Raw genomic sequence first — 16,784 nt, 5'->3', positions numbered from 1 at the left:
GTCGCATAACAATGTGTGTATAAATTTTTGTACAAGAAACTAACTTAAGCTGTAAACTTTCAACAAAAGCACAATAAAAAGAAGAAAAATAAATTGAGGAATCTTTAAATTAACTGGCGAATTATTAAAAATAAATAAAGATGTTAAAAAAAAAAAAAGAAGATGGAAGGAACATACAGATTTGCCATACCAAATAGAACTGGTTGACATTCAGTCATTTTAGAGGGTAGCATATGATCAAGAACAAATGGTATTGAAGGCAGAAGTCTAAGCTGCAATGAAGGCCCTGGTGAAAAACAAACCTCCAGGAACTGACAAAATATCAATTGAGATGTTTCAACAAATAGATGGAATGCTGGAAGAGCTTACTGGTCTATGCCAAGAAATTTGGAAGACAGCTCCTGGTCAACTGACTAGAAGAGATTCACATTTGTGCCCAAAGAAAGGTGAACCAGCAGAACATGGAAATTATCAAACAATATCATTAATACCGACGGGAAACTTCCAGAAATTCAAGCCAGATTCAGAGAGGATGTGGAACCAGGGATATAATTGCTGTTGTCAGATGAATCTTGGCTGAATGCAGAGAATACCAGAAAGATGTCTACCGGTGTTTCATTGACTATGCAAAGCCATTCGACTGTGCGGGTCATAAGAAAATTAGGAGGAACCTAAACATAGACAAAGAGGCAGTAGTTCAAACAGTACAAGGGGATATTGCATGGTTTAAAATCAGGAAAGGTGTGCGTCAGGGTTGTATCCTTTCACTGTACTTATTCAATCCGTATGCTGAGCAAATAATCCGAGAAGGGGGACTATATGAAGAACGTGGTATCAGGATTGGAGGAAGATTCATTAACAACCGGCAATATGCAAACTTGGATTCACAGACAACATCCATGGAAGCAGCAGTCAAGAAATCAAACCACACTATGGAAAACAATCTGGCACCTCCTTAAAAAGCCAGAAGTAGCAATACCATATTATCCAGCCATCCCACTCTTAGAAATATATCCTAGAGAAATAAAAGCCATCACAGGAATATGCATATGCACACCCATGTTCATTGCAGCATTATCCACAATAGCAAGAAGATGGAAGCAACCTAAGTACCCATCAACAGATGAATGGATAAATAAATTATGGTACATATACACAATGGAATGCTACACAATGAAAAAGAACAATGACGAATCCGTGAAACATCTCACAACATGGATGAATCTGGTGGGCATTATGCTGAGTGAAATAAGTCAATCACAAAACGACAAATATTGTATGAGACCACTGTTATAAAAACTCCAGAAAAGGTTTACACACAGATAAAAAAACATTCTTTGATGGTTACAAGGGTTGGGAGGGATCGGAGGGGAAATTACTAACTAGGTTCTTTGGTGAAAGGAAAGACAACACAGTATAGGTGAAGTCACCACAACTTGACCAGGGCAAAGTCATAGAAGCTTCCTAGATACATCGAAACACCTGGAGCGACTGAGTTACTGGGCTGGGACCATGGTCTCAGGGAGCGTCTAGGTCAATCGGTATAACACAGTTCATAAAGAAATGTTCCACATCCTACTTTGGTGACTGCCATTTGGGGTCTTAAAAGCTTGTGAGCAGCCATCTAAGATACATCGTATTAGTCCCATCCCATCTGGAGCAAAGGAGAATTAAGAAAAGCAAAAACACAAGGAAAGTATTAGCCCAAAGGACTAAAGGACCACATGCACCAGAGCTTCCACCAGCCTTAGCCCCGGAGAATTAGGTGGTGTCCAGCTACCACTACTGACCACTCTGACAGGAATCACAACAGAGAGTCTTGGACAGAGTGGGAGAAAAACGTCGAACAAAATTCAAATTCACACACACAAACACACACAAACAGACTTTCTGGTCTCACAGAGACTGGAGGAACCTCCGAAACTATGGCCTCCAGACACCTGGTAACTCAGAACTGAAACCACTCCTGAAGCCCACTTTTCAGACAAAGATTAGACAGGACTACAAAACAAACAATAACACAGGTGACGAACGTGTTTCTTAGTTCAATCAAATATACAACATCAAATTGGCAACTGCTGCCTAAAAGCAAGACGAGAAGGCAGGAAGGGACAGGAACTGGATGAACAGACACAGGGAACCTGGGGTGGAAGGGGGGAGAGTGCTGTCACATTGTGAGGACTGTAACCAATGTCACAAAACAGTATTCGTATAAATTTTTTAGTGAGAAACTAACTTGAGCTGTAAACTTTCAACTAAAACGCAATGAAAACACAAAAGTAACACAAGGCTGACTTCTTTGAGTTTAGCCTTAAACAGGTGAATATGTATTTTGGCAGCCACGGGAAGGGTAGGGTATTAGATTAACTAGGGCAATACTATGGAGCCCTGGTGATGCAACAGTTAAGAACTAAGGCCGCTAACCAAAAGGTCTGCAGTTAAAATCCACCAGCCACTCCTTGGAAACCCTATAGGGCAGTTCTACTCTGTCGTACAGGGTCGCTATGAGTTGGAATCAGCTTGAGGGCAACAGGTAGGGCAATACTATGCAGCTCTGGTGTTGCACTGGTTGAGAGCTACAGCTGCTAACCAAAAGGTTGGTTAGCGCTCCTTGGGAACCCTGTGGGGCAGTTCTACTCAGTCCCATAGGGTTCCTGTGAGTCAGAATAGACTCGACAGCAACGGGTTCGGTTTGGTTCAATGCAATACTTTATAGGTAAGTGTCCAATCAATAAAATATTTCAATTATGTAAATACTAAAAAAAAAAAAAAACCAAGAGATGTATATTGCATTGGGCAAATCTGCTGCAAAGACCTCTTTAAAGTGTTCAAAAGCAAAGATGTCACTTTAAGGACTAAGGTGCACCTGACCCAAGCCATGGTGTCTTCAATTGCATCACATGCATGTGAAAGCTCGACAGTGAATAAGGATGACTGAAGAAGAATTGAAGCCTTTGAATTATAGTGTTGATGAAGAATACTGACTATACCATGGACTGCCAGAAGAAGAAACAAATCTTTCTTGGAAGAAGTACAGCCAGAGTGTTCTTGCAAGTGAGGATGGCAGAGATTCCGTCTTACGTACTTTGGAAATGTTATCAGGAGGTACCAACCCCTGGAGAAGGACATCACGCTGGTAAAGTAAGGGGTCAGCAAAAAAGAGGAAGACCCTTAATGAGATGGACTGACACAGTGGCTACAACAGTGGGCTCAAACATAGCAATGATTGTGAGGATGGTGCGGAATTACTTGGGCAGTGTTTCATTCTGTTGTAAGTAGGGTTGCTATGAGTTGGAACCAACTCGACGGCACCTAACAACAACATACATATATATATATACCATTTTAAGTGTACAATTCAGTGGCATTAATTCACAATGTTGTGCAACTATCACCACTATTTATTTCCAAAACTTTTTAAATCACCCCAAATAAAAATTTTATACCCCTTAAACAATAACTCCCTATGCCCCTCTTCCCCCAACCCCTGCTGTAACCACTGTTCTACTTTCTATTTCTACACATTTGCCCCTTTTTCCCTTTTATGGATGAAGGAAGCAGAAGCAGCAAGCGGTTCATTTTCTTAAGGTTCCAGCTTCAGTGGGTGGCAAATGTGGGCCCCTTTGTAAGCGTACTGCTCTTTACCCTGTGGCCCATCCACAACTCCCTGAGAACCCCAGGGGCTGCAGCAGCAAACCTGAGAGCTGATGGAGCCCTCTGAGTGCCATGAGGACACAGAGACAGCCTCCTGGAAGTGTCTTTTAGCAGCCGCCCTCACCCCACTTCCGCTCTCACAGGCCTTTCCACAGCAGGTTCTGGCCCTTTGCCATGACTTATTTATAGCACGTGATTCATCCTCTTCTCCACCCTTTGATCTCACTGTTCTTCCTCAGGTTACAGTCCACCTCTCCTGGCACCAACCACAGTGGTTTTGTCTCCTAACTGTACAGTCACCTGACTTGCCCCCACCCAGTGTTTGGTTTGTCACCAAGCCAGGTCCCATGGGGCTGCATCCTCTTGGGGGGGCGGGGCTCCTTTCCCAAATTTGCACAGAAACACCCTTCAGGCTAGTGGTTGACCTGCTCATGGCACCGTGACATGGGACGAGAGATAACCAAGCTTAGGGCAGAAAGGGATAATCTTGAAAGCCTTGTACCCCAGTGTTGGCTCTGCCCTGCCCCAGTGTGGTCTTCAAGCAGGAACTGAACAGAGTTTCTGCTTCAAGACCATGGCTGATAGGTTCAGGCAACTTCAGGTGGAACTCAGGGAGCAGCTGTGGCATTCTGTGACATTCTGGGGTCAATGACACTGCCAGAGGCTGGAAGCCACCGTGGGAACAGAAGATTGATTACACAGCTCTGACAGGGTCAGGTAGAGACCATTGGCAGAGAAGGGCCCTGGAGGAGCCATTGAAGGCAGGGCAGGTCAGATACCTGCAGGGCCTGAGCAAACAGGCCTGCAGTCAAGAATCTACTTGAGGGAGATGCTGTTTGGTTTTCCTCTTGTTATATATTACCTACTGGGTAGAGGCTCTCGGAACCCAGGCCAGAGGCTTGCAGGTAGACCCCGCCCTGCTGGAGGTTGGGATTACTTGAGGTCCCAGCCTCTTAATCCTTTGGGAGGCCAAAGCAGGGAGGAAGAGCCAGTGAACTCTCTGAACCATTGTGAGGGCCCAGGCAACTACAGGAACATCCCCCATCTGGAGGCCAGTCCACTGTTGCCCTGGAGAAGGCAGCATGCTAGCCACCAGCAAGAAGGCCTTAGAAACAAAACTGAAAGCAATATCCCACTCTATCTCAAGTCATGGACTTACCCCTTCTCTCCCTCAATACATACACACAAGCATTTGGTGCCAGGCTAGTCTCTAGGCCAGAAGAAAAACATAAATCATCAACAAAGATAAAAGACAAGCAACCATTCGGGTTTATAAATTTCATATTATATAAGACAAAGGATTAGCATCTAGCCTGTGTTAAAAAAAAACTCACAAATCAATAAGAAAAGGACAATCTAATTCAACAGATATTAAAGAATATTAACAGGATATTCACAGAAGACATTAGCAGTAAGCATTTCAAAAACTGCCCACTCTTCCTGATAATCAGGAAATGCAAATTCAAACCATAATGAGATATTCTTTGACCCCACCAGATTGGCATACCCTTTAAAGACCAGCAGTACTTGCAAGGACATGCGAAGACAAGGACTCTTGGTCACTGCTGGCGGTCCTAGCAGCACAGTCTCTAGAGCTAAACAATCTCTAGAGCTAAAAATATCAACTCTTCCACACAGAAATTCCACTGCAAGAGATTTAGTCATACAATGGACTACTATACAGCAGGTAAAAGGAGTAACCTACATCTAAAGGTATCAAGGAGTTCCTGGGTGGTGCAAATGGTTAACATGCTCAGCTGCTAACCAAAAGTTTGGAGGCTGGAGTTCACCCAGAGACACCTGGAGGAAAGGCCGGATGATCTACTTGCAAAAAGTCAGCCACTGAGAACCCTCTGGAGCACACTTCTACTCTGACAGACAGGGGTTACCGTGAGTCAGAATCAACTAGATCCCAACTCGTTTATAGGCCTCAACACGAATAGATCTCAAAACACATATTGTGGAGTTTTAAAAAATGCACACATTGATACTGTTTTTGCTAAAATTATGAAAGCATGATGTGTATTCCTTCTGAATACAAAAAATAGCAAAAACTAAGATTACTTATTACTTGCACGGCATGATTCTAAGGGCTTTACCTGTTTTAACAAATATCAGTTTTAAACACAGACCAAATGATGCAGTATACTGTTTCTTTTACTCATAGGTAAGCCAAAACCTCCGACCTCAGTCAAAGTACTCACCTTTGTGTGGGACATAATTCTAGCTAAATGGGCCAGTGCAGCTCCTAGCTCATGGAGGATGAGACAGGCTCTCCCCCTATCTATTCCCCTTGCACACCACACCAGAATCATTAACCAAACACACCATTATTCCAGTCCACGTGTGGCTCACTGCACTGTAGTGCTGCATCCCCTCGGGGGACTCCTTTTCCTAATTCGCACAGAGACACCATCGGATGAGTGGCTGACCTACTAAATGGCACCATGACATGGTTGTATAGATGGCCAACACAAGGACAGGAGGGGGCAACCTTGAGTTAACAAGTCTGAACCTGAAATTGCTGTCTTTCTCTTGGAATGAAGTTATAATAGGTTATATACCTACATAGATGGATGACACATTTGTACCAGCTACAACACGCGACTATTGTTCATAAATATGAAGGTACTATTCTGACATAGGAAACTCTGGTGGCGTAGTGGTTAAGTGCTACGGCTGCTAACCAAACAGTCGGCAGTTCAAATCCACCAGGCACTCCTTGGAAACTCTATGGGGCAATTCTACTCTGTCTTACAGGGTCACTACAGGTCAGAATCAGCTCGATGGCAATGGGTTTGGATTTTTTTGTTTGTTTGTTTATTGTGACATATAAAATCCAAATTACCTTAAAAGCACTACTGAGGGGTCATTTCCTTAACTGATGGCCATTAAAGGCCCAAGAATCACAAGAACGACTAGAATGTTAAAAATGATTCTCACACCATATAAAAAATTAACTCAAAATGGATCATGAACTTAAAATGTAAAATTATAAAACATTTAGGACAAAATCTTCAGGATGTAGGACTAGGCAAAGAGTTCAGAGACTTGACAACAAAAGCGTGATCCATACAAGGAAAAATTGATAAGTGAGACTTGATCAAAATTTAAAACTGCTCTGCAAAAGATCCTGTTAAGAGGATAAAAAGATAAGCTACAGAGTGGGAGGAAATATTTACAAACCACATATCTGACAAAGAACTCATATCTAGAATATATAAAGACTTGTGAAAACTAAATAGTACAAAAAAAAATTTTAACTAGAAAATGGGCAAAACACAGGAAGAGAAATTTCAAAGAGGACATACAGATGGCAAATAAGCACATGAAAAGATGTTCAAGTTCATTACTCATTAGGGAAATGAGTAAAACCACAGTGAGATATCACTGCACACCTATCAGTACGGCAAAAATAAAAAAGAGTAACAACACCAAATGCTGGCAAGGATGTGGAGAAACTGGGTCACTCATACATTGCTGTCCAAATCAAAAACCAAACTCGTTGCCATCTAGTCAATTCCGACTCATAGTAACCCTGTAAGAAAGAGTAGAACTGCCCCCATACAGTTTCCAGGGAATGCCTGGTGGATTCCAACTGTGGACCTTTTGGTTAGCAACTGTAACTCTTAACCACTATGCCACCAGGGTTTCCACATTGCTGTTGGGAATGTAAAATGTTACATTTTGAAAAACAGCTTGGCAATTTCTCTTAGAATTAAACATGCAACTATTACATGAGCCAGCAATTGCATTCCTGAGCATTTATCCCAGAGAAATAAAGACATGCTTACACAATAGCTGTACATGAATGATAAAGGACCTTTATTCATAACAGCCCCAAACTGGCAACAACCCCGATGTCCTTCGATGGGTGAAAGGGTAAACAAGACTGTGGCACATCCATACCACGGACTAAAAATGAACAAACTATTGATACACGCAACAACCTGGATGGGTCTTCAGTGCTTTGCTGAGTGAAAAAAGTCAGTCCCAGAAGGTTGCATACTGTATGATTCCATTTATATAACATTCTTGAAATAACAAAATTATAGAAATGGAGAATAGAACAGATTAGTAGCTGTGAGGGGATGGGAATGGGGAGGAGAGGAAGACTCTTGAGATAGATTGAAACAATCTATCTGCAACAATCGGCTCAGGCATAGCAGCGATTGTGAGGATGGTGAAGGGCCAGGTGGTGTTTCATTCTGTTGTACCTAGGGTTGCTATGAGTCAGAACTGACGAGACGACAAGAAGGAAGGGGTGAGGGCGGGGGGCAAGTGAGTGTAGTCATAAAAGGGAAACATGAAGGAATCTTGTGGTGATGGAAATGCTCTTCTGTACCTTGACTAAACCATCGTCAATATCCTGGTCGTGACGTTGAACTAGTTTTCCAAGATGTAACCACTGTGAGAAACTGGATAAAGAATATATGAGATCTGTCTTATTATTTCTTATAATTGCACGTGAATCTACAATTACGTCAAAATAATGTTTAAAGGTCCTCAGACTACATAATATTGGTTATTATTATGGATTGAACCGTGTCCTCACCAAATATGTGCTGTAAATCCTAACCCCATACCTGTAGTGTCCTATAGGGTTGCTATCAGTCAGAATAGACCGGACGGCACTAGGTTTGGTCTTGTTTTGGCTTCTACCTGTGGTTATAATCCCCTTTGGGAATGGACTTCTTTGTTATGTTAATGAAGCAGTATTAGTGTAGAGTTGTCTTAAGTCAATCTTTTTTAAGATATAAAAGAGATTTAAACAAGCAAGTGCAAGCAGAGATGGGGGAAGATAGATCCCAAGCCACATGAAGATCACCAAGGAGCCAAGGAAGAGAAACTGAGGAGACGAGGATTTTCCCCTAGAGCTGGTGCCCTGATTTCAGACTCCTAGCCTCCCAACAACTGTGGGAAAATAAATCTCTGTTTGTTGAAGTCACTTATTTCTGGTATTTCTGATACAGCAATACTAGATAACTAAGACAGTTAGCAAGGAAAGCTAGGTTGTTTAATGTATTACACACATTTTAATGCTTTTTGGCAAGGTTAAAGGGCCACTTTTCCCAAAAGCGCCCCTCGGTTTTTGAGTGAAAGAAGCCAGACGCCAGTATATACTCTACAATTTACATGAAGTTCAACAACAGGCCAAACTAATTTATAGAGACAGATCACAACAGTGGTTGCCTCTGGTTGGGGAAGGGAATTTACTAGAAAGGAGCACAAGAGAACTTTCTAGAGCTGCTCTGTCCATATGGGAGCTACTAGTCACATGTGATTATGCAGCACTTGAAATGAGGCTAGTCCAAATTGAGGTGTGTTATGTAAATATACATCAGATTTTGAAGACTTAATATAAAAAAAGAACATAAAATCTCCCATTAATAATTTTAAAAGATTAACGCTAGAATGATAATGTTTTTGATATAATGGGTTAAATGAAACAGTATATCATTAAAATTAATTGCTCCTGTTTCTTTTTACTTTTTTAATGTGGCTATTAGAAAATTTCAAATTATTTATGTGGCTCACATTATATTTGTATTGAACAGCACTGTTCTAGAGTGATAGACAAATTCTATACCTTGATTGTGGTGTTGAGTAATGAGTATGTTGTTGTTAGGTGCCACAGAGTCAGTTCCAACTCATAGTGACCTCATGTACAACAGAACGAAACACTGTCCAGTCCTGCACGATCCTCACCATCATTGCTATGTCCGAGCCCAATGTTGTGGCCACTGTGTCAATCCATGTCATTGAGGATCTTCCTTTTTTGCTGATCCTCTACTTTACTAAGCATGATGTCCTTCTCCAGGGACTGGTTCCTCCTGAAACCATGTCCAAAGTGCATAGGACAAAGTCTTGCCACCCTCCCTTCTAATGAGCCTTGTGGCTCATTTGTTTGTTCTTCTGGCAGTGTTACAGTCAATATTCTTCACCAACACCATAATTCAAAGGTATCAATTCTTTTTCAGTCTTCCTTATTCATTGTCCAGTTTTCACATGCATATGAAAATACCATTGCATAGGTTAGACGCACCTTAGTCCTCAAAGTGACATCTTTGCTTCTGAACACTTTAAAGAGGTCTTTTGCAGCAGATTTGCTAAATGCAATACGTCGTTTGATTTCTTGACTGCTGCTTCCATGAGTGTTGGTTATAGATCCAAGTAAAATGAAACCCTTGACAACATCAATCTTTTCTCTATTTATCTGGATGTTGCTTATTGCTTATTGGTCCAGTTGTGAGGATGGACATTTGTTAAAATTCATTGTACTGTATGCTTAAGATCTGTATATTTTACTGTATGTAATTTATACTTCATCACCTCCCTGAAGGAGTTAACAGCCTACAAAGGACACAGATTACAAGGAACTTCCAAGTGATAGGGGCTACAATAAAGATTTTGTACAAGACACTCCATGTTGGTGGAAGCTTCCATTTTCAGCATCTTGAATGGAACCCAGAGTGTTTGTGCGTATGTAGAGAAAGTATGTAGGAAATTTTTATTTGGATCCAGCAAACTCTCTAAAGAAGACATCTCTAGAAGTCTAAAACACCTGGGGTGGGAGGCATCCATGCCACAGACTTTCCCTTGGGAAACACGTACACAGCAGTAGTGGCCTCAGGGAAAGAGAGGACAGGAGTTGCAGGGGAGGGGTGCTGATTCAGAACACTTGCCCTTGATGGGATCACTAAGGTACACAAAAGATCTAGCTCTTAGCTTTCTAGGGTCAAAACCCTCCATGTTTCTGTTCACTCACAGCGGCCTAGAGAATGAGAGTATGTCGAGGCCGGAAGGAAATGCGACGACCTCTTGTCCGATCAGCTTGTCTTACAAAGAAACCAAGGTCTAGAGAGGCTGTGTGACTTGTCTGAAGTCATCCATAGTTAGCCGTGGCAGGACTGGGACTTACTTCCCTGACATCTAACTCCCAAATTGAGAAACAAAAGGAGCACCAACTAGACTCACGAAACACTATTAGCAAACTAGAATCACAATTATTTCCAAAGGGCAAGGCACCTGGCAGCTAGTACCTGTCATCTAGCAAGACATTCTCTTAGTAAGGGCCACTGAAAAGGACATGAAATTACAGCCCATACATTGGCTTGTTGAACTTAAGATCAGCAAACTAGCCCTTTCTGCCAACATAAACACAGGTTTATCAACATATCCTGAACAACTCCACCTTTGCTTAGGCAATTCCCTTGGCCATAATTGCCTCCCTCCTATACTCAGACCCTGTTCCTAAACTATGTACCTTGCAATCGTTGCAGGAGAGAGCAAAGCCATTGCTTCATGAGCTGTGTTGCACGCTGCAGAAGCTGATTCCGACTCATAGAGACCCTATGTGACAGAGTATGACTGCTCCATAGGGTTTCCTAGGCTGTAGTCTTTACAGAGCAGATCACCAGGTCTTTTCTCCGGCGGAGCCGCTGGGTGGGTTTGAACTGCCAACCTTTTGGTTAGCAACCAAGCACTTAACCATGGTGCCACCAGGGCTGCTTTGCTGATGAGTATTGCCTGTAATATAGCTCATCACTGCAGTGTCTTGAGTGGTTCCTTGGCGCCTGGCTATATGCTAAGTATTTTCTTAGGAAACCTCATTTAACCCTTGTTATAACGCTTTTTTATAACGCTAGTTATACCTGAGAAAAGTGAAGTTCAACTTAAGTCCCAAAGCTACTCAGCTAGGAAGTTGGTTTGTTTGAACACAGATCTCTCACATTCCAAAGTTTTCCCCTGTAGGTTAAATAAATAAAATAGCGTGGGGGAGGTTAGAAGGGCTTCATACTCAGGAAGATTGGGGATCACAGCTTTTTAGGAAACCTTCGCTAATCTCAGAAACCCTGGTGGCGTAGTGGTTAAGAGGTACGGCTAACCAAAAGGTCAGCAGTTGGAATTCACCAGGAAACTCTATGGGGCAGTTCTACTCTGTCCTATACGGTCACTATGAGTAAGAATTGACTCAACAGCAATGTTTTTTTTTTTTTTTTTCCTCCCCTAATTTTATTCCCGTCAATCAGATTCTTCCTTGTTTTGATTGACACCCTTAATGGTATACAACTTTCTGCTTGAATCTCTGAGTCTGTGGTCTTCCCCTCTACCATCTCTCTTAGGCAGAGCGAAAGCAAGGTCATTCCTCTTTGTCTCCCCCATTGCACCCTGCACAGTAGATTGCACACCTACTGTGGACAAGGCAGAAAAAGGTGACTAAAACAGACGTGGGCATTCCCCGATTACAGTGGCCAAGTGTACAGTTTATCTTCTATTGTTACTGCTAGGCTGGGAGATCCCCGGTGGAGTGCATAGGGACAGCACCACCAAATCATTTGTAAATCATCTTTTAGAGATCTATGGGAAGAGTCTATTTTTTGTAACTACTTATGATTTCCACCCAAACACTTCCTGGGTTAATATAAGTCCTTCATATAGAGACAGTGTTTAAGTTGCCAAGACCATCTGATGACAGTCATCCTCCTCCCTGGAAGGTAGACCATAAAGTCCACGCACACCTCCACCCCTACCATCAGCACTGTGTCACTGGAGTCCCAGCTCTAAGCATCATGCCCAATATTGGAAGGCTTAAGCCACTGTTCTCTCCCTCTTCCCCAGCTCTGAGTGCTCCCAACACCCCAGATGCAGCTGTCTCCCAGGCAGCCCTAGGTCAGCTTTTGGGGAGGTGTGGAGGAGGCCTGCTCATATTCAGGTTTCTCCTTGGATTCCTCTCTCCAAGTTTCCCTGAAGCCCCAAACTAGCCCATCCAACTTGCCTTGGGGCAAAGAGGGTATGTGGACAAAGGAGGAGTGGGTGGTTCGGGGATCCAGAGAACAGACAGCTCCTCTTTCCTCCCAGGAAGAAGGCTCTGGATAGCCCTGCCTTTGATGGAGAAATGGGTGTCCAGTAGGCCCAAAGACTGGACTTGTGTCCGGGCAGAAGCTACCATCTTGGCAACTGGCCAGGAGAGAGGACCAAGTCCAGGGAAGAGGCTGTTGAGAAGGGGATCTTTCGTACTCTCACATCAGTTGGAATCCTACCCAGACATCATTTGAAAGTTCTCAGGGACCAGCCCTGCTCCAAAGAAAAGGCTGGAGAGAGGAGCAAGCCTTTTTCAACCTGTCTAATAACTCAGCAATAGGTAGTATTAGCAATAATCTAACCTGGTTCAGAGGTTAGGTAACATGCCCAAAGAACATGTAGCCAGTAGGTGGAGGAGTCAAAGCTGTAACCTAAGTCAGTAGTTTGGTTTGAAGGTTCTTGCTCCTTCCTATCTGGCAAAAGTGGGGATGCAAAAACCCATAGGCCTGGGGTGTTAGGCTGTGTGTGTGACCAGATCAGGAAGAGCAGTGGACAGAAGCTGGGAGCTTTCTGCTCTTTGACACCTGGAACACCCAATGGGACCATATGTTGATTTATCTTTCCACCCTATCAGACCTCAGGCCCCTTGAGGGCTGAGGACTGAGTTCTATGGTCTCTATATCCACAGCATGACAGATAACATGGCCTTGTTGTTAGCTATCCTGGCTCACAGAGACCCCATGCATAACACTGCCTGGTCCCGCACCATCCCTGCAATCTGTTATGGGTTAGACTGTTGTGATCCAGTGATCCATAAAGTTTTCATTGGTTGACTTTTGGAAGTAAATCTCCAGGTCTTTCTTCCTAGTCGGTCTTACTCTAGAAGCTCCATTGAAACCTGTTCAGCATCATAGCAACATGTAAGCCCCCACTGACAGATGGTGGTAGCTGCACATGAGGGGCATTTGTCGGGAATCAAACCCAGGCTTCCACATGGAAGGCAAGAATTCTACCACTGAACGGCCACTGCCTTAACCTACTGGGCTCTCCCAGAAAACTAGGAATAGTGATATTAAAGATGTTAAAACCTGATGAGCTTTCTAGCTTTCAAGAACCATCAAGTTCAAAACGTAATTTTAGAATTCTAGCCAACAGAGGAATTTGCATCTCCCTCCAAGTTTCCCCACCTTGACTATTTTTTGTTGTTGTTGTTCACCAAATTGAATTCTCTCAAACAGCCCTGTTCAGGCTTTTGCTTCCTTTTCCCAGCCCAGGCCCATACCCTGTTTGGTGTCCAAAATCCAGTCCTGACCACAGACTTAGTATCATGACCTTGCTGGGTAACAGGGCTAAGAGCAGGCCCAGTTGTGCCCACGCCTCCCTCTGCTGGGTGCTAAGATAACCACCACTGATAGCATCCCAGGGAGCCTAGCTCTGTGTAACCAATGCTATTTTATATTTGCAATCTTAAGGATTCCTACTTATTGCAGCAAAGCCAATGGGAACCACTTGTAAGCAGGACAAAAGAAAACAGGCCCAGGGGTAGGTTGCTGTGTGTGGTGAAGTCAATTCTGACTCGTAGCCACACCTAATAGGACGGAACTGAACAGCACAGCTCCCTAAGGGTTTTCTAGGCTGTAATCTTTTGGGAAGCAGACTGCCACATCTTTCTCCTGCAGCGCAGATGGTGGATTCTACAACCACCTACCTTGTGGTTAGCAGCAGAGTGCTTAACCACTGCACCACCAGGGCCTCTTAGAAGGAGCAAAAGCAGTGTTTACCAGCAGCTGATAAGGCTTCTGGGAAGACACCAAGTTTAGTGGCCTGGGGGAGGCAGAATGCCCAAGTTTATCCCAGAATGGGGTCCAGCTCAGAGGCAGTGTCCCGGCCTTGGCCCTTGACCCTCCCTCTCAGGCTGAACTGCTTAAGGTCCGCAGCCCTGGCCCTTTATATGCCCAGGATGGGAAGAGTCTAGAGTCCAGGACCGGAAACAAGGTCAGCAGAGGGTCAAGGTCAGCCACCAGCTGCTGATCCAGCCCGCGCCGACCACCCCACACGCTAGCACCTAGGACGTTGCCTAGGTGCTAGGGTTTTGGGTACTACTCCCCAGTGCACGCCACCCAGAGGTGGGGCTGCCGTGGGCTCAGCAGGGCCCCCACGGGCTCCTCCGGGGGGGCTGCCCCACCTCCTCTCCTCCCCGGGGTGGGGGGGTACCTGACAGAGCGGACTCCCTGCAAGATCGCTTCCCGCCAGCCTCGGGAGAAGATGGCCCGGGCCCCCAGCGCCCTCGGGCTCCCCGCACACAGCCTCCCGAGGCGCAGCATCCCGGAGCAGACAGCCATGGCTCGCTTTGACCCAGTCCCAGGCCAAGTAAACTTTTAAAGTAAGCCGAGGCGGGGCTAGCTGGGAGCCGACGGGGAGGCGGGAAGGGTCGCCGCTGCCTATGGGGTGCGGAAGCCTTGGACTGGCGGGGCGGGGCGAGGCGAGGCGAGGGGGAGGTGGCCCCGCTCCGGGCCACCTTCTTTCGGACCCGCGGCCCTCCCCCTTCCACCCTCTGAGAACTGCTTTGGTTTCTGTCCAGGTCCCAAGGCCCGGGCGGCAGCCCCAGGCGGGTCTCGCCTCCCAACCACTGGGGCCTAGGTATTGTGGCGCAAGAGTTTGTGGATTTCTTAGAGGGGGAGCCGGGGAGCTCAAATGCGGGGCGGGGCGGCAAGGCCAAGACTGGTCCCGCGGCGGGTTTAGCGGGCGGGTCACGTGCTGGCTCCCGGAGTCGCGAGCCAGAGCCCAAAGGAGCCAGCATGGAACAATCCCAAGGCGTGCCAGCTGGAGCAGACGGCCGTGGGAGGAGGGGAGAGAAGGCCGCCGAGACAAAGGGTGCAGTGGGTGAGCTCCCTCCAGGCCCGCAGACGAGGGGCTGAGTCTTGGCTGAGGCCAAGCGTCAGTTTACGGAGGGACCCCTCTCGAACGAGGCAGCCTCGCATCCCTCCCACTGCGTCTCCACGGTCGGGTTGGGTTGACCTTACAAGAGAAGGTGGTGTCAGAGACTGGGACCTGCCTGTCATGTTTTTCTGCTCACCTAGCTCGTCCCTAACACAGTCCCCGTACGATGCCATGTCGTAGGCGTTGGCTGGAAGGCTTCCCCCACAGACCCTTCTTACTCTCCTCCCACCCCTCCTTAGGGTCCTTAACACCTGGGCTGAGCTGCAACGGAAAGAAGGTCCAACTCTCGTCCTGGCTGAGGAAGGGGGTAGTGCCTGGCCAGCCAGAGTGGCACAGTTTATAAATGTGTCTTGGCCTAGCCTCTACCTTTCCTCCAGAGGAGCACGGGGAGAGAAATGAGGAAAAGGCCTGCAGGATGACCTCCCTTCACCTGACCTCGAGGCATGTTGTAAGCAGGGCCAGGCAGAGGTGACATTTGCCCTCTCTGGGAACTGTGGCTCCACTGAGGTCATGAGGAGTCCACTCTGCTTCTCTTCATGGTCCTCAGAGTGACCTCAAAAACTCCTGGAGTTCTGGCTCCTGGAGGGGTCCCCCACACTTCAAACTGGGGGTGGCAAGAAGGAAGACAAAGGAGCAGAGATTATGAGGACCTGGACTTGCAGAGACTTGCCTTTCTAATTAGAGTAGTGCTCTGCCTCTGATAGTCCAGCTGGGGAATGTGGGGCATGGAGAAGTCCCCAAGTCCTGGGTATTGCCCTTCCTGGCAGGCTCAGCCACTAGACTGCTGGGTGACCTTGGGTAAATCGCTGCCCCTTTCTGGGCTTGTGAATTGAGGAATGGATACTGATCTCGCAGGCCCTCCTCTTTGCTAGTTTGAGGTCAGTCCTGGAGAGAGTTCCTCCTTAAATCTTGCTCCAGCCTCGACTTTCCCAGACACTGGGCATTCCTAACTCTTCTGCCTCCAGAAGGTTCCTGAGGAGGCAGCAGTGATATGCCACCACCCATGGAATCACAACCACCAGTTAACAGGGCAGACACATATGCCAGGTTTCTTCATGGACATTATCTCCAGTCCTCACAGCAGCCTTGCAGGGACAGACACACCTTGGAACATGTCTCTGATTTTAGGAAGGAACTCAGTCCCAGAGAGGTGTAGTCACTTGCCCGAGGCCAAGCAGTGGGAACAGTGAGCAGGAGTACAAGCCAAGACTCTCCAACAGTCACTTTGTGGCTTTGGGCAAGTCAGCAGGTCTCTTCAGCGTGTAAAATGAAGATAATAATACCAACCTCACAAAAAGGGTTGGGGTAAGATTTGAGTTAGGTGACACTGACCTGTACTCAGCTAGCTGTCACTGATTATTTCTTTCTCCATTCTCTCCTTCCTC

At 45.6% G+C, this 16,784-nt stretch overlaps 1 protein-coding gene across 1 annotated transcript in view; it reads right to left on the bottom strand.

The window, feature by feature from the left end:
• The window catches only part of ACSF2 (acyl-CoA synthetase family member 2), a 40,771-nt gene extending 25,859 nt beyond the window's left edge, over positions 1-14,912 (bottom strand). Inside the window, exon 1 of the mRNA XM_003414399.4 lies at positions 14,674-14,912. Coding sequence (XP_003414447.1) covers positions 14,674-14,801 — 128 coding nt within the window. The 5' untranslated portion in view covers positions 14,802-14,912. The remainder of the gene's footprint in view (positions 1-14,673) is intronic.
• Between the last annotated feature and the right edge of the window lie 1,872 nt (positions 14,913-16,784).

Source organism: Loxodonta africana, chromosome 18 (assembly GCF_030014295.1).
Source record: "Loxodonta africana isolate mLoxAfr1 chromosome 18, mLoxAfr1.hap2, whole genome shotgun sequence".
Lineage (NCBI taxonomy): Eukaryota > Metazoa > Chordata > Mammalia > Proboscidea > Elephantidae > Loxodonta > Loxodonta africana.
Note: the sequence above shows the minus strand (reverse complement) of the source record. Positions and strands in the feature narration are given on the sequence as shown.